Source organism: Amborella trichopoda, chromosome 3 (genome assembly GCF_054954075.1).
Source record: "Amborella trichopoda isolate Santa Cruz 75 chromosome 3, AtrichopodaSantaCruz75HAP2 v2.0, whole genome shotgun sequence".
In the NCBI taxonomy this organism is placed as follows: domain Eukaryota; kingdom Viridiplantae; phylum Streptophyta; class Magnoliopsida; order Amborellales; family Amborellaceae; genus Amborella; species Amborella trichopoda.
In genome coordinates, this window is record NC_142338.1 from 43,510,388 (window position 1) to 43,533,758 (window position 23,371).

The 23,371-nt window shown below is 33.9% G+C and overlaps 1 protein-coding gene across 9 annotated transcripts in view; it reads left to right on the forward strand.

Moving 5' to 3' along the window:
* The window catches only part of YAK1 (YAK1-like protein 1), a 59,055-nt gene extending 50,682 nt beyond the window's left edge, over nt 1-8,373 (forward strand). For all 9 annotated transcript variants that reach the window (XM_020668496.2, XM_020668502.2, XM_020668506.2 and 6 more), the window contains 5 exons: nt 316-390; nt 3,315-4,135; nt 6,054-6,230; nt 6,847-7,139; nt 7,833-8,373. In XM_020668496.2, coding sequence (XP_020524155.2) covers nt 316-390; nt 3,315-4,135; nt 6,054-6,230; nt 6,847-7,139; nt 7,833-7,909 — 1,443 coding nt within the window. In that variant the 3' untranslated portion in view covers nt 7,910-8,373. The remainder of the gene's footprint in view (nt 1-315; nt 391-3,314; nt 4,136-6,053; nt 6,231-6,846; nt 7,140-7,832) is intronic.
* The last annotated feature ends 14,998 nt before the right edge of the window (nt 8,374-23,371 follow it).

The window sequence follows — 23,371 nt, forward strand, 5'->3', positions numbered from 1 at the left end:
GTTTGGTCAAAACCGGTTGGAGCAGACCAGATCACAACAGTTTGATTGGTTCAATAGTCTAAACGGCCAGTCTATATGGCTGAATTCAGACCGGTTTTGACCTGCTACTGGTTCGGTCTGGACTGATCGAATTGGTGTTGGCATCGAAGTGGATACTCTCTAGTTCGATGCCGATTTAGTATTCCACTTTTTTGGGACCCCCGAACAACTGATTGAGGCATCGGTTCCCGGTCTAAACTAGCTGGTCTGATCCAGTCTTAATTGCACAAATGTTAGTTTTTCCTTCTCACACCTAACCCTCTTTATTTGTTGCAGCCTGTTTGTCAGGCCTTGGGAATGGGGCACACTCAGGGAACCGGGCATTGGTTTGATTCTGCATTCTCTCCACAGGTGAGCTTTTGTCTCTTGTTGGCAGTGCTGAAAAATGCGGATTTGGCCGCCTAGGCAGATCGTCTAAGAAATTTGGGAGTCTGGGCCCCATGAAAGGTGTTTAAAAGGGGTTTGGTTGCCTCCAATTGATCTTAGAAACTATAATTTTTTAGAAATACAAACAGAGCACATAAGTCCATGATCCATCATATTGCATACATATATCAAATCTGAATTTGCCATTGGATTACTCAGGAGTCTAAAATTCAAATACTAAGATCAAAAGATGCCCATTTCCTGAATCAGCATTCAACATTATCAGTTCGTCATAGCCAATGCAAAAAAAAAAAAAAAAATCAACATTCTACGTATCAGATTATTTGGTAGAACTAGAAGAAGACGTTTTCACATAATCAAATCCTAAAAACAAATTGAATCTTCATTAAAATAGAATTGCTTTGTAATTGATAATTTTAGAATTATAGTATTCAATGATTTGCAAAACTCAAGCAATTGGTCGAGGATAAAACACTAAATAAATCAATGACATTTGAAATACTAATGTCACCAAACGTAGATAAATAATTAGTAATTCACAAAACTAAAAGATTGGGTTACCAATAAACTGAAAATAGCGACAATCCATTTGCATTAAGTTTCAGAGATTTTACTAAGATTGGATTGCCTAATCTTAGTGAAATGCTTCTAACACAAACAAAATCCCACAATGGGGCACATATCCATACATAAACTTAAAAAAACGAAAAAAAGAAAATGGGGCACAGATTGTTCTTGTATTTCTTTTTAAAAACTCTGAAACTTATTAAAAACTCTGAAAATAAGATCGAATTATCCAAATCTATGTAAAATGGGGCACAGATTGAAACACGAACTTTAAAAAAAAGAGAGTACAAGAACAAAAACCCAAACAAAAAAATAAAATAGAAATAAACCATTTCAATTAAGTTTCAGAGCTTTTTATAAGATTGAGTTTATCGAATCTTAGTAAAATGCCATTAAACACAAACCAAAACTGACTATGGACATTAAACACAAACAAAAACTGACTATGGAATATGGGGCACAAATCCAAACATAAACTCAAAATAAAATACCAAAAAAAAAAAAAAAAAACAGAAAACAAATTCATATTATTGGTCCTTTTTCAATCAAGAATATGGGCCACAAATCCAATCCTAAACTTGGAATAATTTACAAGAAAAAAAAACGAACAAGAAAAAAAATTAAAAACTAAGCCAAACATTCATGAATATCATATAAACCATAAACAAAAGGATTTCAATTACGAACCTTTTAATATGCACTAGATCTTGGCTTGAATAGGTGACCAGTGAGAGCCAAAAGTCTTCTTTCACAACCACATTGACCCACAAAAAGTACTGCATTGATTACTTCTGCGAAATCAAAAACTTTGAAAAAAAAATTCAATCTTTAAGAAAATCTCAAAATCTATGTTTTGGGAGCTCTCTCTCAAATACAAGAAAACAGGTTTTGGGAGGGCTTGCAACTGCCCCTAAACCCTTTTGCCCTTGGCAGAGGCAAATTTCCTACCTCTTTCCGTAGGTCATGAGACTCTGCCTGGAGGTAGGTGCTTAGGCGGGTTCGTTGGCACATAATGCCTAGGCACCCTGCCTAGCCCCCTAGGTGGGCAGGAAGGCCGGCCAGGCGGCTCCTTTTTAGAACCTTTTTGTTTGCACATTAAGCACTGATGGCCTCTTTATACTATTTTTGTTGCAAGTATTAGATATTTGATTTTGATGTTCCACTACCAAACAGGGCTTTGTAATAATATCAATCTATAACCACAAAGATTGATATTATCTTTTGGAGCTTGGTTCCACATTTTTGGTTGTTTCATAGTTTGTTATGTGTAGTGTGCTTTCTCAAGCACGACTTTTTATGCATGTACCCAAATGAAGGCCTGGTTGATGGGTTTGCACCACACCATATATATATATATATATGGAATATTCTAAACTTCACAACCCTTCAAATTACAAGGGTTCAAGATAGAGTGAGTTGTGAAGGGTGGATTTATTAATTTGGTTGTCTATTTTTTTAATGAAGTTACTTTTGTGGGGGCAAATTTGTAAATATTATTACAAGACAAAAGGTATTTTTGTCATCTCCATAAACGGTAAAATTGAAATTTTAACTAAAAGACAAAGGCACTCTACAAATAAAGTTCCAGGACACTGACTTCCAAAATGCCATTCTATTTTTGTAAAAATTTCCAATTTGCCATTGCTTAATGTAAAGTTTTCTATTTAAATAATTTTTGAATGAAAAAGTAATTATTGTTTTGATATATACACCCATCATATTTTGAGGGGTTGTTAACTCTAGACAAACTATATATATATATATATAGAAAATCCTGGCGTAGGCCCACTAGCCTACCGCTACATATGAGCCCAATAGCCTAGATTCAATCTGAGCCGATCTGATGAATACGACCTTAATTCATATTTTAATTTTAATTTTTTTTCTACAAATCCAAATCACGTGAAATTTTAGTCGTCTATTCTTCTAAGCAAGGCACACCTAATAAAAATAGTAAAAAAATAATTTGCAAAATATAAATTGATTAAAATACCCCTGAAACATTTCGGGGGTATTTTGGTTAATTTATTTTTCACAAAATATTTTTTTGATATTTTTATTTGATTCTCCTATTTTTAAAGAACACGCGTCCAAAATTTCAAGTGATTTGGATTTATATTAAAAAAAATTAAAATTAAAATACGAAATGCAATCATGATCATTGGATTGGCCCACATTGAATCTGGGCTATTGGGTTCATATATAGCTGTGGGATAGTGGGCTTACGCCAGTATTTTATATATATATATATATGTATATATATATATACACGTCATCTGCATGAGAATATATCATAACAAGTCCCACTCTAAATCTTGCAGGTCTCTACCTTAAGTAAGGGTCCCCTGCACAACAGCCCGCACCGTCAACCAGCACTGTTTACCCATCCCAGTAGCTATGGCAGTGTTGGGAGCTACGGAAGCTATAATGAGAGTGGTAATCTTGGTAGTAGTTACGGCAGCTATGGGGACAATGCTATATATATAGGTTATTCCTCTTTTCGTCCATCTGGATTGAATAACCAGGCTCAAGGAGGGCAAGCAATCCTCGGTGCCAGCCCAGATGCTAGGTGGCGAATGTCCCAAGTTCCTCATGGGACTGGTTTGGGCATCAGTCCAGGCAATGGGAATATTAGGCCAATGTCTTTGGGGGTGAGCCCCTCTCAGTTTACTCCACCAAGCTCCCAAATGCAAGCAATGCAAATATCAGCTTGTTCTCCTGGTCGATATGGCCCCACCTCTCCAGCAAGGGGAGGTGTCCATGGATCCCCTTTAGGCAAGGCAGCAGCCGTTGCTCAGTATAACAGGAGAAGAAGCTTGGGTTATCAGGGCAATATGGGCATGTCTCCTCAAGAGCATCGAACTATGTCCCTTGGTGATGGTTCAAATTGTCATTTGGAAGGAAACTCTTCTAGGGCATATATAGGTTCATCGCGTGGCATGCAAGCTGCTTCTAGCTTGAGGCTGCAGAAAGGAGCAAATGGGTTCTCCCAAGGACACACTTCTTTCGGCCATCAAAATCCGCCACTGTCATGTGGCTTTGTCTCTCATGGGCCATTGTCGCCTACCTCAGAGGCATCTTGTGATAAGCCTGAAAGCAGTTCACCACCTCCTGATCCTGGTGATTGGGATCCCAATTACAGGTTAGAAGCTAAGCTTGTGTCTGAGTTATTGTTTGTGAACATGTAATTGCCTTTAAAATTGTTTGTTTTGCCATATTATACTGTTTTGGTTGTTTCCAGATCACTAAATAATTGACAATCATTTCGGCTAATCATTTTTTATATTAATCCTACAGCAACAGGTGGAATCTATACTATATTATAAAGCGCTGTGTGTCTGTATGTCATTCCATGCTATATAGTATTGACGCACGGCATCAAATATCTTTATCTTCTTGAACAGAAAATAGTAACCCATATTTGTTCTGTCCCAAAAATTCACTCCTCTACGTACATTCTCTTCAAAAAGAAGTTTGAAGTGTAATATCTCTTCACCTCCCTCCCCCCCTGTCTTCCCCCTTTACAAAGTAGGAAAAATTTAGTTATCACTACTTTCTAGGACTCTTACAAAGCAATCTCTCTCTCTCTCTCTCCCGCCCCCTTCCTCCCTCACTCTCTCTTTCTCTCTCCCGCCCCCTTCCTCCCTCCCTCTCTCTCTTTCTCTCTCGCCCCCTTCCTCCATCCCTCTCTCTCTCTCCCACCCCCTTCCTCCCTCCCTCTCTCTCTCTCCCACCCCCTTCCTTCCTCCCTCCCTCTCTCTCTCTCTCTCTCTCTCTCTCTCTCCCACCCCCTTCCTCTCTCTCTCTCTCTCTCTCTCTCCCACCCCCTTCCTCTCTCTCTCTCTCTCTCTCTCCCCCACCCCCTTCCTCCCTCCCTCCCTCTCTCTCTCTCTCTCTCTCTCTCTCTCTCGGAGTGCTTTACACCCATGAATATAATAAGTTTTCTATCGTAATATATCTACCTCTTCATGTTGTTTGTAAGTTTGCGATCGTGATCATAATGTGACTGAATAGTCATGTTCTTGTAACCTCTTTCTGTGTTTGCCTGCGCATCACACACTGCTTATGTAGTTCCTGTTTAATTAGCTATTAGTTGGAACCCTAAAAATTTATGGTTTAGTTCCAGGAAATAGGGAAAATTACTAAAAGCTTGTCAGGGATGAGCATAATCAAGATTTGGATAGGTATCTTTTCATGTGAGAACCCCTTCTGCTGTGCGGGTTATATGTATACAGATTATTATCAAGACCTGACGTCTGATTTTTCTTCTGATATATCTGATTATATCAGTTCCGTCTTTATCTGACTTTTACATCTCTGCCAATTCGATTTATGATTCCATTCTTGTGAAAGTCCCTTAAATGTAACTGCTACATGTTAGGGTTTTGCATTTAGTTTTTTTGTGTGGTATGGTTTCTATATGGACACCATTGCGCCTGCATGCAACTGCGAGCGTGTGAAATAATTTGCATTTATTTATCGGTCTGTTTTAAGAAAATCTCCATGATATTAGAGCAGTATCTTTCTTTCATGGATGGCTAGAATGTGTCTATTTGGAGGAGAACTATTTCCAGTTTTCCCTATGTGGTGATAATGAATTGCCTCGTTATTGCTGTACGTCAATAGACAGAAGGTGAAAAAATAGACTTATTGTCGGTCTTTAACTCGTATGTTTTTTTTTGTTTTTTTGGAGTGTTAACTTGCATTTCTCATGAATGTTGGTAAATGATTTCTATTCAGCACATGGGTGTGCCATCAATTTTCAGGGTACTGCCCTTATGCATATTCTAGGGTTTGCAGGGATTTATATTCTATTGAATGCTATACTTTATTCTGGATTTAATTGAAATGTGAAAAAGTATTTCCCAACAACCTAAATTTTGTACAGAAAACAAGATGAACATTTTGCTTCTTATGATTGCTGTCTTTAACGGTAGTCTTCACATTTTCCAAGAACAGTAAAACTTTCTTTTCTAAATCCAGAGTGTGGTAGTGGTGCAAAATGTTACAAATATTCTTTATCTACTGTTGCAGCTTATATGTTTCTTTTTTTGGTTCAGTGATGATCTGCTTTTGCAAGAGGAAGGTTCTGATTCAAGCTCTTTGAGCTCTGCACCTGTTTTTGGTGGGCGCCCTAGCCATCCTCCGAGCTCTACATTTCTAACTGGAGCTATCAGGCCTCACCGCAGTGGCAACCACCCACCAACAAGTACAAGCTCCAGTTTTCCTGATCAAAGGTATGTTCTTATTAAAATTATTCATTGATTTTTTATTTTCCTACAAATGAAAAGGACTTATTAATTTTCTTACAGTGAACATCCCTGACTATTATTGATTGACTCAGCAAAACATGCACCCCTGTCTTGTTGGAGTTGTGATTCTTGGTGTCACTTGATGTATTTGTTCCCAGTAACTTTGTACTAAATTGTTTCAGCAGCTATGTATTTTGTAACTGTTCATTTAAATGTCTACACTTGGGAAGAATTCTAGGAGCAAGCTTGGGGTCTCTTTTGCTATCTCAGATACAGATACCAGGATCATAGGTTTGGTACCCTGCATGGTTTATCATTCATTATGGATGACTGATGTGCATATCATATGCACATATGCCGATTCAACAATGTTCATGACATTTGATCTTGTTCAGGAGTCCTATTCTGAATGCGGACCTGCTCTGCTTATCTCTGTAGCAAATATATGCATGATTATCTATGAGTTGATAATTATTAAGGAGATTATAGCATGACGCACATTTTATCTCCCTTTGTCTCTTAAAATATTTGTTATTTTATGACATTTTTTCTTTTTCTAATAAATGCTACCATATTTTGTATGTTTTTTACCTTCTGTCAGAGCAAATGGACCTTTCCAGGCTTATGGCTATGCAGAGGGTTTTCCTCCACTTCCTTACAATATGCAAGCTGGTTATGGCCATCTAAATTCAAAGCCTCTACATCACATGCCTCTTTTAGCTCCTCATAATTCCCCAAGCCGTTTGGGACAGCAAACAAGCCATCATTACCAGCCCATATTGAATCCACCATTTGCTATTGACGAAAGGATACAGTTAAGGGGCCCACCAAGCTGGGCCTCTGTAGGCCCACAATCCCCTGGAAGGAGTCCCTTTGCAAACGATACATCATGGGGTAACTACTTGCACATTTCTTCTTCTATGTGATAAGATAAACTATTGCTTCACAAACTAAATTGCACGAGTTCTTCAATTTGAGACATTTACCTTGTATATGAACAGGTTGTTTTCATCGATTTAAGTCGAGTGCTTTGGGAATTAAATGCTTCTTTTTGCCCCTTGTTTTAATATATTGAGTAGATTACATCTCTCATGCTTTTTATAGCATTAACTAAACCTTTATGAAGGTCACAACTTCCCAAAGGCTTTAATATTTTTATACTCGGTCAAATATTCAGAATTGTCTAAAATTTGTTTTTGTATTCATTAATGACTATTTTCCAAAGATACTTAGACATGATCACAAATGTGCGGTTTCCTGTCCTGGCCTTCTCTCTCTCTCTCTCTCTCTCTCTCTCTCTCTCCCTGTGTTCGTGCGCACATGTATGCGTTTGTGTGCGCACGTGCGTGCATGTGTGTAGTATCATATCATACTTGGCTAGTGTGTCCAGTATCATGTTCTGCAGTATCATCAAATTCTTCCTTTTCATACTCAAGTAACAAGATAAAGGGTTGTTTTCCTAATGGCCAGCTGCTTCTCATAAAATTTAATTTGTTTCAAAATTCAAATATATCTCTTTGCCTTTCGGTGCCTTTTTTGGCACTTAGTTTGTAGTAGAGGCATAATTCTCAGTGACTTGTGTTGTAGGGCGAAGAGCTGGGCATCCAATTACCACTATTCCACCTACAGCTCACGGAAGAAACGAATATGGAAGGATTTCTTAATGTGGCGTGCATGCAATCAATCAAAAAAAAATTTGGCGGGTGACCTCTGGAGCATTAATAGACATGGAAGCATTGCTTAATGTGCCAAGCAATCAGAAAAGAAACAAAAAGAAAAAAAAGGAAGAACAAGAAATGGGAAAAGGAATGTGGCAGCCAACTTGGCACCCACACCTCAATATCTGCATTCTTTGTTGGCTCTGAAAATTTGTAACCACTGATCCATCTGCCTTGCCTTGTACCACCTAGGAAAGGGCATTTGTTTCTTCTTGTTAATGCAATGTGCCTCTTAAAGTTAATGGAATGGTTATGGTCTCAGTGCGTTATGCTCTATTGTTGTGTTCTGTTTTTGTTATTTAGTGTTGCAACAGTGAAATCAAGTGTCTTTTAAAACAAGTCAAAGAGGGAAATTATAATATCACATTCTGACAATTATGAATGCTAACAATAGCACTATTTTGAGCCAATTTTTTTAACATTTTCTACAGATCTTTTATTAACATTTAAACAGAAAAACAGGAGTTCCATGTGGTTCAAGAGTGGGGCCATTTGAATGATTGCAATAGACAGGTTGAACGCCGACTCATTGATCTGGACAAAGAAGAACTTATGTGAACCATTGGATTTTGGTTTCAAGTATCAACTTATCTGCCATAATATGTAGATTGGGATATAGTGGTCTTTTAAAGGATTGTTTAGGTTTGTAGCTTATCTATTTAGTTGTTTAATTCTTGATGAACATTCTGCATTTACAAATTTTGATCAACGTAAGACGTCTGTTACCATCTTACACTTTGATAATTCCTTGTTTGACAGGTGTTACCATGATCTTGCCTCTAGACAGTTATCTACTGTGACTGAGGTCTCATTCTTGCCTTCTGTGCTAACCAAGTAACAAGGTCTATACCTTTGAGGCATGCAAGAGAGGTATGTTGGCTTTCTCATGAAGTTCATATTTTGAAGATGTTCTATTCATGTAAGCACTAACCGTATGTGTGCTTGGATAACAAAATAGCTAATTTTCAAAGCTTGCTAATTTTCTTTGAGGAAAATGAGACACAATAGTGCATGAAAAAACTGGCACAGCATGCGTACTCAAGAAGCATAGGAGCTCCGACAAATGCTTGGATAAGTGACCATATATCTTCTATTAGAAATATTATTCATTGCAGGGACATGGGATTGTATGAACCAAAAAATGATTTTCAAAACAAAGTTCTTAAAGCGTCTATAGTTCTCAGATTTATTAAACTGTTATATTCACTATGTTGCCCCTTAATAATTAATTTATAGAGAAAAAATTAAGACAAAAAGGGGTGTTACAGGTAAATTGTATGTTGCCTCTTAATAATTAGTTTATGGAGAAAAAATAAAAACAAAAATGTATACTACAAAAAGGGGTGTTCAGGTAAATTGTATGTTAGGACTTTCATGTTCTTCCTCCACCCAGGGTTTTATCTTTTTCCTCTCACCCTCGTCATCTACAACCAATCGAAGGTTTTGAGTTTTTTATCCTTTTCATGTCTTTTTCTGTCAGCCTCATCACACGCTCTTCAATAAAAGATTAAATGCCAAAGAGCTAAATTGTCAAATGTAAAAGAGTTACAAAAAGTTTCTGTTATATGCATTTATTTCTAGAGTCTCTAGGCATTTAAATGTTTAAGGGCATGCCACAAAAAAATTCAATCAATGTCCAGGCATCTGTGAGATTTTTTATCTTTGAAGTTTGTCCTATGAAATGTTTTATGTACTGATGTGTTCATTTTCCCTTTTCTCTATTGTCCAACTATTTTTGTTCCTTTCTATGAGTCTTTTTGGATGATAAGCTATGGATTTTTACTACGACAGATGGTTGCATTTGCGTTAGAAATATCTTTGAAGTCTTTTATGTCCTTCCAGGATTTTAGAACTCAATTTATCCCTATGCATTCTGATATGTTTCCTCAAGTAGTGAGATTGCTTACTCTTCTTCAAGGAGCAATAGTCAGTGCACATAGTCCGGAAATGAAATGAAATATACCTGCAACTAAAATGCGTTGACTTTGCGAATAGGAAATTCCCCCCCCCCCCCCCCCCCCCTCTCTCTCTCTCTCTCTCTCTCTCTGTCATTGGAACAATTACTACCTGTATCTCATGCTCTTGTTGTCGTCTTATCGTCCTTTTTCTTTTTCTTTATTTTCCTAAGATTTTTACTTTTGTTTTAGTAACTTGTTATCAATGATGCCATTTCTATTACTTGGCGAGTTCCATGCTTCTTTGTTCTTTATTCACTTTGACTTGTCTCTGTGCCTGATTGCCCCCTTCCTAAGCTTTATTGGCTTTAGTATATCGTTTTTCCTTTTGTTTTTACCCTCACCAAATATTTCCTTGGTAGATTTGGACCCACAATTATTCCATTCAAAGAAAATAAAGGAGGAATGACATAAATTGGAAAAGGGAAGATTTTTCTTTTCAGATTTTGGAATATTGTAGTTTTTCTTTCCAATTAATGGCAGGTTATTTTGGCTTCATAGACAGGAAGAGCTACCATGAATTTAGATAAGCTTATTCTCTGTCTATGAGGGGTTGTATGCATGTACTATTTTTCTTATTGAATAGTATTTGAATCTTGAGGGATTACCGAGTCGTATTCTTGAGCTTTCTTTCTCATCAGTCGAGCACTGAGAGTGGATTAAGGACGTCTAGCATGGAACTGGTAGGCACGAGTCAGTTCATTGTATTCTTGATTCTTACTTTATTATCTGTTTGCAAGATTATTAATTTGTACTTTTGTGGGCCAGCCGGGAAAGGGAAGGAAAATAAATAAATTTGAGAAATATGGTCCTGTTTGTTGTCTGTTTGACTGTTTGACCTTCTTCAGTCGCTACTTGTTTTAAGGTGCCCACCTGGTAGTCTCAATACTTCTATGTTTTGGAAGGGAATCTCTGTCTCTCTCTCTCTCTCTCGCAAAATCAAACCGGGACGGTTAACCGGATATGGGGCCGGAAGCGGTTTAACCGGCCTTACAGGTAAACCGGCCGATTCAACCGTTCTAACTAGGGAAGTCTCATGGCGGTCAAAAAATTGTTGCAAAAATAAAAGAAATACAAAAAAAATCTTGTAAAATATGAAAAGCATATAAAGAATGATTAAACCAAAAAATATTGAAATGAAGTTGAAAATTAATGAAAAAAATGGATTTTAAAGGTGAGTAAGGTTATTTTTAAAAATTTTAGGGTATTTTTAAAAATTTTGGAAAAAGATAGGAAAGTATAAAAGTGAGTATTAATGATCAAAACAATTTCTAATATTAATATTGAAAAATATATTACAAATCAAATTGTGGAATTATATATATATATAAATTCTGGAATTATATATATATATTTTTAATTATTATTTTTAAACTGGCCGGTTCCGATCCAACCGGGTGGTTAACGGTTAGATCACCTGCTCTCTCTCTCTAAACAAAAATGTCAGCTGTTGTCCCAAAATTGAATCAAAATGATGTCCCTATCCAGTCCCACATTTGGAAGCCTGTTGAATTTAAGAGGAGTATACAATCGGATATTGAATTTTCTACCCATCATTTTGCGTGATCAGAGTACGTAAGCTCAATATCAAGAGCAATAATTAAAAAGATGAGTGCCCACAAAGTACTCTCAACAATAAATAATAAACTTTGAATCTTAGTTAATCATCTATAATTATGACGTCTCTTTACAAATATTATTATGAAGAGTTAATTTTTTTAGTTCTAATAGCTATTTTGTTTTACCATGAACTTTAATAAAATGTTTTGATTTCAACAAAATTAACAATAAATATTAAACTTTGAATCTTAGTTAATCATCTATAATTATGATGTCTCTTTACAAATATTATTATGAAGAGTTAATTTTTTTGGTTGTAATAGCTAACTTGTTTTACCATAAACTTCAATAAAATGTTTTAATTTCAATAAAATTAGTAATTAGTTTTTCTTTTTATATGTATAAAAGAAGGGCATCATGTGTTTCAAATCAATTTCTAGTTACTTTTCCACATATCAACTAAAATGATAAAAATTGCATACATTATAAACTTCCTCATAATTTAGATGGTCCATTATTTCCATTGTCAAATTATTACTCTAAGGCACATTAAAATTTAGGGGAGCTTCATTATTTCCTTTTCAAATTATTACTCAAAAGCACATTAAATTTTAGGGAAACTTTTCAAGTTACACCCATCTTATTAACTATTTACATTTCACCCATTTTTAACTATCAACTTATGATCATGTACACTTTATAGGTATTTTTCAAATTAAATCAAAACAAAGTGGAAAAATGTCAAATAGTTTATATCGTAGATGCTAAAAGATTACTAAGTTCACCTTGAGATTCAAGAATCATAAGCTTGCAAATTATCGGATCACAAAAATGCTTCAATTAAACTGCTCTACTTGCTATTTGATTATAACTTTTATACTCTTAAATATACTTTTTATTCATTTTATTCTTAATTAATTTTTATCATAACAAAGTACTCATTTCCTAAAATTTGTAAAATTTTAAAGAAGCTAAAATATTTTATATTATAACTTCTTAAGTTAAGTATGGCTTCTGTTATTGTTAAGTAATTTATGCCACCATAAAACAATTTGATTTTTTTAACATATTGTAATTCATTGTGACTACAAAATAATTTCCAAACTTATAAGTTTGAACTTATTTTTTAAAAATCGTTTATGGCTATGCAAACTTATTCTTTTTCCTAAAAAATGTCATTATTAAAACCTAATTTACGTAGTTTTGTTATAAATTTTTTGAATTCTATTTATATATCCTACATATATTAAACCATAATTAAGCTTACAACAAGTACCATTCATTTAGATAATATACTTAGCAATGGTTTAAAAAACGGATCGGTGACCCGGATCGGGCTTCCAAAAAACCGATCCGGATCGGCGAATTGGCGATCCGGATCGGGAATCGGGTGAATCGGTCAGAATAAAGCTTAAAAAAAATTCGAAAAAATTATTAAAATTCATTATAAATATTGTTTTTTAGGAATTCAATAAAAAATGAGGGTACTCCATTAAGAATTTTCATGTTTTTGAATGAATATGCGAATATTGATATGTTCTTTCCCTGCATGAACCGCTATTCATCATTTAATTTACAGTATTTCGTGCTCATCCCTACACTGTTGCTGTTGTGACTCGAAATGTGAATAATATGGCTGGGATAGGGTGGCCTCAGAATCATCATCTCTCTCATTTTCTCTTTGAATAATATGGATTAAAAAAAAAAAAAACAAATTTTCAAAAAAATCGATCATGGATTAAAAAAAAATCACAAATTTTCAAAAAATTCTATCATGGATTACAAAAAAAAATTCGATCATGGATTAAAAAAAAAAAATCACAAATTTTCAAAAAATACAATCATGGATTACATAAAATTCGATCATGGATTACATAAAATTCGATCATGGATTACAAAAAAAAACAAACAAAAAAAAACAAAAAATTCAATCGCGGATTACAAAAAAAGAAAAAAACAGTTCGATCATGGAATACAAAAAATTCAATCATGGATTACAAAAAACTCTACCATGGGTTACAAAAAAAGCAAAAAACAAAAAATTCAGTCATGGATTACAAAACAAAAAACAAACATTTCGATCATGGATTACAAAAAAAAAACAAACATTTCGATCATGTATTACAAAACATTCGATCATGGATTACAAAAAATTCTATCATGGGTTACAAAAAAAAAAAAAAAAAACAAAAAAAACGATCATGGATTACAAGAAAAGAAAACAAACATTTCGATCATGGATTACAAAAAATTCTATTATGGGTTACAAAAAACCAAAAAATTCGATCATGGATTACAAAAAAACAAAAACAATTCGATCATGGATTACAAAAAAATCGATCAAGTATTACAAAAAAATCTATCATGGATTACCAAAAAAAAAAAAAAAAAAAAATCCGTACGGACTCGCCGATTCACTGTTCGGACTCGCCAATTCCGTACAGTGAATCGACGAGTCACTGTACGGAATCGTTCGGTTCTCTCTAGAACCGGACGATTTCCGATTTTTCAACCGATCCGGTCCCTTTTTGTGAATTCCGAGTCGAACTGGGCGAGTCCGGTTCGACTCGGCATTTTTTAAAACGCTGATACTTAGTGAAGGAAAAAGATTAGAATAGGACTTGTTAGGTTTTACAAGTTTAAGGTGATACACATGAGTTTGACCATATAGAAAATCCAATTTGCACCCTATATATATAGCCTGTGGAGGGGGCTATCTATAGGGGCTATATAAAATTAAGTTTAAAGAGCCCCTCCACAGGCTGTACCCCCCTCCCCTTAGGCATGCATTTAATAGAGCCCAATTGGAAAAGATTCGATAAGTTTCTCCTAACATCCATTTCTAAATTATCTTTCCCAACTTTTGTAATTGAGTACGAAAGTCAAATATTTTTTCCAAAAGTCTCTCAAAATGCATATTTGCCCCATTAAACACTCTTTTATTTCTTTTATTCAAAAAATAATTTGTAAAAATTAAAGTGATCAAAATACCCCTAAAACTCTATTTTGATTTTGCAAAAAAAAAAAAAATTAATATTTTATTAGATTATCTTATTTTTAAAAAACAGACGATCCAAATTTTAAGTGATTTGGATTTGAATAAAAAATTAAAATTCAAATACAAAATGCAATTATGGCTATTGGATCGGCCTAGATTCAATATGGGCCATTGGGCACTTATTGTAATTGTCAACTAGTGGGCGGATTTGAGATTCCCCCCTATAAATGGAAAATACTTAAAAATGCCATAGGACGAAATTGAATAGTGATTCGCCCCGCAACGACTCTCGTATAGCCTTTGCGGTTTTGCCTGAAAAGTTGCAGAGCCATTGCGCTTTCCCTTGTTTTCGAGTGAAAAATCGAACGCACCGTACAACAACAGATATAACATGTTCGGTGTAGTAGATTTATCAATGGCATCTAAAAATGGGATAGCACTGAGCTTATAGGAAAAAACATTGCTCATTTTTGCCTATTATCCCATGGGCCGATGGAATAGTGTGAGCCCAATGTTTCTAGATGAATCTAGGGTGATCTGACAATCACAGCCTGTGGAGGGGGTCTTTAAACTTAATTTTGATGACAGTTCAATAGGGAACTCGAGTTTAGTTGGTTATGGATGAGTGGTAAGGGATTGGAATGTATTTGTAGTCGTCTCTTATACAAGCCCTGCAGAATTCTTGGCTCTCCTTAATGGCTTAAAACTTTTTGTGACAAAGAATTTAGGATCTTATTGTGTTGTGGAAGGTGATTCTTTGAATGTTAATGGTGTAAAGTGGAACAAAAAGCGCATTGGGAGTTTAGATAAGCTTTGCTATAAATTTAGGATATTTCTAGACCTTTTAATTTTTCATTTGTGCATATTTATTGTGAGTCCAATATTTTGGTGGATCTCTTTGCCAAAGGGAGCGTAGCTTTAACTGAGACTCATGTCTCTCATTATGTAATTTCCTTTTGACTTTTTATTAATAAAAATTTCTAAATTCCTATCGAAAAAAAAGTTTAAGATGGTAAAACAAGATATTTTTCTTTAAAAAATAGAAGTCATAGGGGATAACTTTATCTTCTTCTTTTTCTTGTTATTGATATCGAGGTAGCTCAAATTCATTTTTATTTTCAATTTTAGGACATCATTGTTTTTTAGGCACCTATAAGAAATTCTTTTTTTGATTATTAGTCCTAAAAGTAATGTTACATAAGATAATACCAAATGTTAACATCATGGTCATTGGGTTGGGATGAGCATATGTGTGATAAAAATGGCTCAATGGAATAATTTATTATTAGGAATATTAAGGGATATTTAAAATGCAGAAACTGAAATTATATAGTTCTATACCTCTAAAGTATAAACACAACCAATATTAACTAAGATTATGGAAGAAAAAATATTATATGAACCATATGGTTACAGTAAACAACCTTAATTATGTAGTTCATTGTAGTGAAATCAATGGGATGGGGTAGAAATGATGGAGAACTTTTATTATATATTTGTCTAATGGAATTTACATTCCAACTCTCCCTCCATCATCTAAGTCGATTAATAACTTCATCGTCATGGGATTATAATGACCATATAATCATATTATACAAGAAATAGCTCATAGAAATTGCTTGGCATTGATATGTGCGTGGGTGAGGGAGGGAGAGAGAGAGGGGCTTATATTGATAGAATAATAACATTATGAGTGCGATAAACAAATAAGGTAATTCACACCTCCAAACCTTGCCGAAGGATGTAGGTTTGTTGCTTAAAGCCCACTGCAATAGCTTGAAAAATCAATTTTCATATCATCTTATGAAATTTTAAAGTTCAAAAAATGACGCAGATCAAGTAGATCTATAAATATTTGAAAATCTTGAAAATGAACTGTGTTACAAGATGCATTATTTATGGGACTTGAATTTTTATGTTTATTTTCCATATTTATACATCTCAAGATTGAGATGATCAATTAGATGGTTTTCTAACATCATAACAACTTTTTGGGTTGGGTTCTTGAGGCATATCTTATTTCTATGATATAAGGTTGAGATCTTAAATTAAGCTTTTACCATTAAATTAACCAACTATATTACCATTAAGATATCATATTGAAAGAAAAATAATACTCTATGAAGTTCCACAGTTATGTCAGAAAGTTCTAAACAAATTTGAAAGTGTTATTAGTCGCGCATAATCAAATCTTAAATTGGTAATGTTTTCAAATTCAACGCTTTTCAATTTTGATTATTTTTAATTTTCACATAATAGACATTACTAAAGTGAAATATCCGTACTTTCCCAAAATTCTTTGGGAAATGATCTAATGCAATAGTTGTATAGTAATATAATGCAACCACACCTCTAGAAAACTATATTTTTGGCATTTGTATGACCCTAAAATTTGTATACACATTCTCTTCCTCCTCAGAATCAATCCTATAAAAACAAAAAATCATTTTGTATCTTAGATATGGTCAAAATTAGTACCCATCCAATAATGAATCTCGACCAATGGTTTAAAAAACGGATCGATGACCCGGATCGGGCTTCCAAAAAACCGATCCGGATCAGCAAATCGACGATCCGGATCGGGAATCGGGTGAATCAATCAGAATAAAACTTAAAAAAAATCCGAAAAAAATATTAAAATTCATTATAAATATTGTTTTTTAGGAATTCAATAAGAAATGAGGGTACCCCATTAAGAATTTTCATGTTTTTGAATGAATATGTGAATATTGATATGTTCTCTCCCTGCATGAACCGCCATTCAGCATTTAATTTACATCACACAAAAGGATAAACATATAATTATCATGGAATAAGTATATCAACATACATGGACTACAATAAAGCATAAAGTTAGTAATATATGATCTAAAAATAAAATGATAGACGACGTTATTGTTCTTCTTGGTCACGCTGGTGCCATTGATTGAATTCGTTTAACAATTCATTGATTCGATCTAAAAACGAATCATCGATATTAGCAGGCGTCTGACTATTCCCAAATTCCTGAGTGTTAGTGTTTTGTTGTGTTCCCAATCTAAAATCCCCGAAGATTGTCCATCCTTCATGCTCACCTGTACTGTCGTGCTCATCCCTACACTGTTGATGTTGGGACTCGATATGTGAATAATATGGCTGGGATAGGGTGGCCTCGGAATCATCATCTCTCTCATTTTCTCTTTGAATAATATGGATTAAAAAAAATAAATAACAAATTTTCAAAAAAATCGATCATGTGTTAAAAAAAAAAATCACAAATTTTCAAAACAATTCTATCATGGATTACAAAAAAAAATTCAATCATGGATTAAAAAAAAAATCACAAATTTTCAAAAAATTCTATCATGGATTACAAAAAAAAATTCGATCATGGATTAAAAAAAAAAATCACAAATTTTCAAAAAATTCAATCATGGATTACAAAAAATTCGATCATGGATTACATAAAATTTGATCATGGATTACATAAAATTCGATCATGGATTACAAAAAAAAACAAACAAAAAAAAACAAAAAGTTCAATCGTGGATTGCAAAAAAAGAAAAAAACAATTCGATCATGGATTACAAAAAATTCAATCATGGATTACAAAAAACTCTATCATGGGTTAAAAAAAAAGCAAAAACCAAAAAATTCGATCATGGATTACAAAAAAAAAAACAAACACTTCGATCATGGATTACAAAAAAAAAACAAACATTTCGATCATGTATTACAAAACATTCGATCATAGATTACAAAAAATTCTATCATAGGTTACAAAACAAAAAAAAAAAATCGATCATGGATTACAAGAAAAAAAAAACAAACATTTCGATCATGGATTACAAAAAATTCGATCATGGATTACAAAAAATTCTATCATGGGTTACAAAAAAAAAAAAAAACAAAAAATTCGATCATGGATTACAAAAAAAAAAAAACAATTTGATCATGGATTACAAAAAAATTGATCAAGTATTGCAAAAAAATCTATCATGAATTCCAAAAAAAAAAACAAAAAAAAAAAAAAAAAAAAAAAAATCCTTACGGGACTCGCCGATTCCGTACAGTGAATCGGCGAGTCACTGTACAGAATCGTCCGGTTCTCTCTAGAACCAGACGATTCCCGTTTTTTTCGCTGATTCGATCCGTCCATGGCGATTCCCGAGTCGAACGGGGCGAGTTCGGTTTGACTCGGCGTTTTTTTAAACACTGATCTCGACCATCCACTTGATGAATTTCAAGATCTAGGCATTAACAAATTCAAAATCACTTTTTTCTTCTTTACCATTATTAATCTAATGATGATAACGCTATATAAAAATTTTGAGAATAAAAAAATCCTTCTGAGGCCTATATCTAACCATTTCAATAAAATGGACGGTATATATTAATTGGGCTAAAATGAAAAATTTCTATAAAAAATTTTCAAAATTTTCTTTTTTGTGATTGTTCTTCAGAATGAAAAGAGTGTACATTTAAAAACTCATATCAAACAAATGTCTCTAACATGGTTTTTGATGATGATTACATTATACTACTATACAACCGTTGCATGAAATCATTCCCCAAATTCTTTTATTTTAAAAAATTAATTGGTTACTTCTTTTTATCATAAAGAGGTTAAACTCAAGAGGTCACGACATACAATCCGTCATAAGCGAAATAAATAGCTACAATCAATACAAGAAAGAAGAACAATGCATATTAATTTGTATTGTATTAATTATTATCATGTTATTCATTTATAAAACACATGAAAAACACGGCCACCTCCTTGTGCGACGATAAAATTATGTACACCTAAAGTTCATAAAAAAATAAGGGAAATATATAGATCTCACATAAAGTTATCATTAAAATATATTCTAAGATAAAACTCTAAACACTCGAAGTTATCACAAAAAAAAAAAAAAAAAAAAAATTCCTATAAATAGAGATCATGTGATTTTCTTATGAAATAGGAACGAAACCAAAAAAATTTAAAATGAAAAAGAGAACCATAAAAATATTGTAAAATCTCTCTTTCTCTCTCTCTCTCTCTCTCTCTCTCTATATATATATATATATATATATATATATATATATATATATATATATATATATATATATATATATATATATATATATATATATATATATATATATATATATATGCTAGGGTGATCCCACTAGCTCACAGGAAAAAATGAGCCCAACGGCTCATATTAAATTTGGGCCGATCTGACGATCACGGATGTCCGGCACTGTTTAAATTTTAATTTTTTTTACAAATCCAAATCACTTGAAATTTGGAGCGTGTGTACATCAAAAATAGGTGAATATTAAAAAAATATCAAAAAAATATTTTACATGAAATAAATTAACAAAATACCCCCAAAATATTTTGGGGACATTTTGATCAATTATTTTTGTGAGTTATTTTTTTTATATTTTTATTAGGTACGGCTTAATAAGAAGAACACATGCCTAAAATTTCAAGTGATTTGAATGTGTAGAAAAAAATTTAAAATTCAAACATTATCAAACATCCATGTTCGTCAGATCGGCCCAGATTCAATTTGGGCCGTTGAGCTTATAACCCCAAAGGATAATCATTAAATTTGGCATAGATATTTGGAAAAGTTAGCACATGGGTGTGTGACTTGATTTTTTAAGAGATATGTGTCAAATTTAATGGTGATCCTTTGAGGTTCTACACACATGGGTGTGGGAGGGTCTCACAAGGTCATTTCTCATATATATATATGGAAAAAGTTCCTATACGCCCATGTGCGTACCGCTATAGTAAATGCCCAACAACCCAAATTGAATATGGGCCGATCTGACGGTCACGCTTGTCCGAGAGTGTTTGAATTTTAATTTTTTTTCCTACAAATCAGAATAATTTGAAATTTGAGTGTGTATACATCTTAGTGAGGCACACCTAACTAAAATATAAAAAATAATAATTCAAAAAACCAAATTGATCAAAATACCCTTGAAACTTTTTTGGGGTATTTTGATCAATTTATTTCATGTAAAATATTTTTTTGATATTTTCCATAGATTCGCCTATATTTTATGAATATACGCTCAAAATTTCAGATCATTCTGATTTATAGAAAAAAAATGAAAAATAAAATACTACCAGACATCCGTGATCGTCAGATCGGTCCAGATTCGATCTGGGGCATTCGGAATTTACTGTGGCGGTACACGAATCGACATACCGTAGCATCTTCCATATATATATATATATATACAATCTCTCTAGAGGTAGTTCCCTTCTTATTCTCGCTACAAGTGTCCAACTATTTATTTTGACGTAATAATGTAGTATAGATAACCCACCATTATTTTTTCTTAGCTTTTTTGGACGCTACTCTATCCCTCATTACTCAAAAACCTAATCATGTAGTCATAATTTGAACTTTCTCTCCAATATCCTCATCCTTATGTCTTATTCACACGTCAAAATGCCTTTAAATTTGAAAACTCCTTTCTCTCCTTTTTATGATTTCTCTCTCTTTCTACCATCACGATACCCTTAAATTTTAAGACATCTCTGTTTTTTATCCTCTCTTCGTATCTATCATAAAAACACCTTTATAAATTTGAAAACTCCTCTTCCATTGTCACCAATACAAAATCCCCCTTTAGTATCTCCACCTCTTTATCTCAGATATTATTTTCACCTAGCTCTAATTCTATTTTAAAATATAAGTGTAGACACCCCATTTTAAGTCTAGTAAATTATATGGTTTCTTGAACCTTTAGGATCACACTTAACCTAGTAAACCCAAATCCATAGTTCACATAACCCATCTTGTGACCCAGAACCAGTCTGCCTGCTCAGTACCCTACAGATGCACTGTTTTGACCTAGATTTCTGTAAATGCCCTGTTTTACCAAAACAATCATTAAAAATAGTATAAAAATCCGTTTTGACCCAAATTGTTTCTTGTGGCTTCACAAGAGGCTAAGGAACACATTTGAAAAGAAAAATTTCAATTTGGAGTATTTTTAGTTTGTGCGGCATGGGGTGTGCCGCCCAGCCTTGGACAACACAAGGCGTGCCCAAATCCACCTCCCCAAAATGGTATCTTTGACTGAGAGGATTTGTTTATTGCGGGAGGATATACTTCCCAACAATTTTGGCCCCCTTTTTAGCATCTTTTCAAGACTATTTAGAGGAGGAGAGAGAGAGAGAGAGAAACTAGAGAGATAGAGATGGAAACCCTAGAGCTTCAGAGATGAGATGGAAGCCCTAGAGCTCGCCTCCTGAAACTTCAACCCTAAAACCTAAGAGAACCTAGAACCATCGATAAGACACAACCATCCTATACTGAAGGGACTTGCTGGCTCATATCCAAATCAGAGAGACAAAAAAGGATTGGTTATGATACGGGCGGGGCCCCCAAAGGCCTCAGGCGTCCTGGGTCATTTGGCCCGGTTCAGTATCACTTTCTTCCTTCTTCTTTTTTATTATTTGTATTTCGTTACTTTAATTTTATTTTTCTCTATTTTGGTTAACTTGCATGCTTTGTTTTGGTTAATTTGCATCAAAAATCGTATTTTGGATATTTTTGGATCTTGCCAGCCCTGTCACAGATCTGAGAGTAGATATACTTGCTTCTGGGTAGATCTAGCCTCATATCTGAATTCGATTTGTCCCACCTACTCTACTATTTCATTTTCATTAGTTTAAGGTGTCAGATCTGAGAGATCTTCATTTCAATATCTGTCTGATTTTACATCATAAACAATTTGGCCATCGTGAGGCATTTTGAGCTTGATCCAAGCGCCAAAGTACAGTTTTATTTCACTATTTTTCACTGTGATCAGTCACAAAAAGTCCCAGGAATCTATGGGGATTATAATCCAGGGTTTCAGTGCTCCGAAACCCTGTCTAATCTGGGTGACACCACCAGTGCCGCCCAGATCCAGGGTGACACTCCCCGTGTCGCCCAAAATTTGAAAGTTTCAGCATTTTCTGAAACTTTGAAAATTTGTTCTAGGGCCTTTTTTGTGACTTTTCACAAAAAAAGAGCAAAAAATATTTTTTAAAAGTACCAAAAAAATATTTTACCTGATACAGATCTCTCCTATCTACTTTTGTCTATTTACTCTGTTTTAATTTATTTTATCAAAAATATATTTTTTTTCCCTCTTCTTCCAAGTTTAGCATAGTCTTATTTCATCAATATTAAAAGATAAAAATATAAAAAAATAAATTTTTTTTTGGGCGACCCTGTTTGCCTTGTGCGACCGAAGCATGCCACCCAGGTCTAGGGCGACACGCCCTCTGGTGCCCCCCGTCACCCAAGTCAGAGTTTTTTTTATAATTTTGCAAGCTGGGTCCTAGGTCCCTTTTGTGACTGTTCACAAAATTTCAAAGCAAAATAAAATCTTAAAAAATACCAAAAAACTATTTTGCTTGATACAAGTTTGTTCTATCCACTGTTCTTCTGTTTCACTTTGTTTTAATTTTATTTCATCAAAAAGCTTGATTTCTCTAATTTTGCAAGTTTCTGTAGCCTTATTTCTTCAAGGTTGAAAAATAATAATAATAAAAATAAATAAAAGTATTTTTTTTTGGGTGACATGACACGTGCCGCTGGGGCGACACGGTCCATGCCGCCCATTCACATAGGTTCCAGAAAAATTTTGGGACCCCACAAACCTATTCCAAAGCCTTTGGTCTGCTTGTTCATCAAATTTTGGCTCAAAATAAATTTTTTAAAAATATAAAAAAAACATATTTTGCCTCAGATAGGTTTGCTCTGTTCTGGCTATCTGATTTTATTTTAGTTTGTTATTTTTCATCTAAGTTTTGTTTTCCCTGCTTTCACTATAGTTTAACTGTGATTCACCAAGGTTAAAAAAGATAAAAATAAATAAATAAATAAATAAATATACATCGAGGGCTGC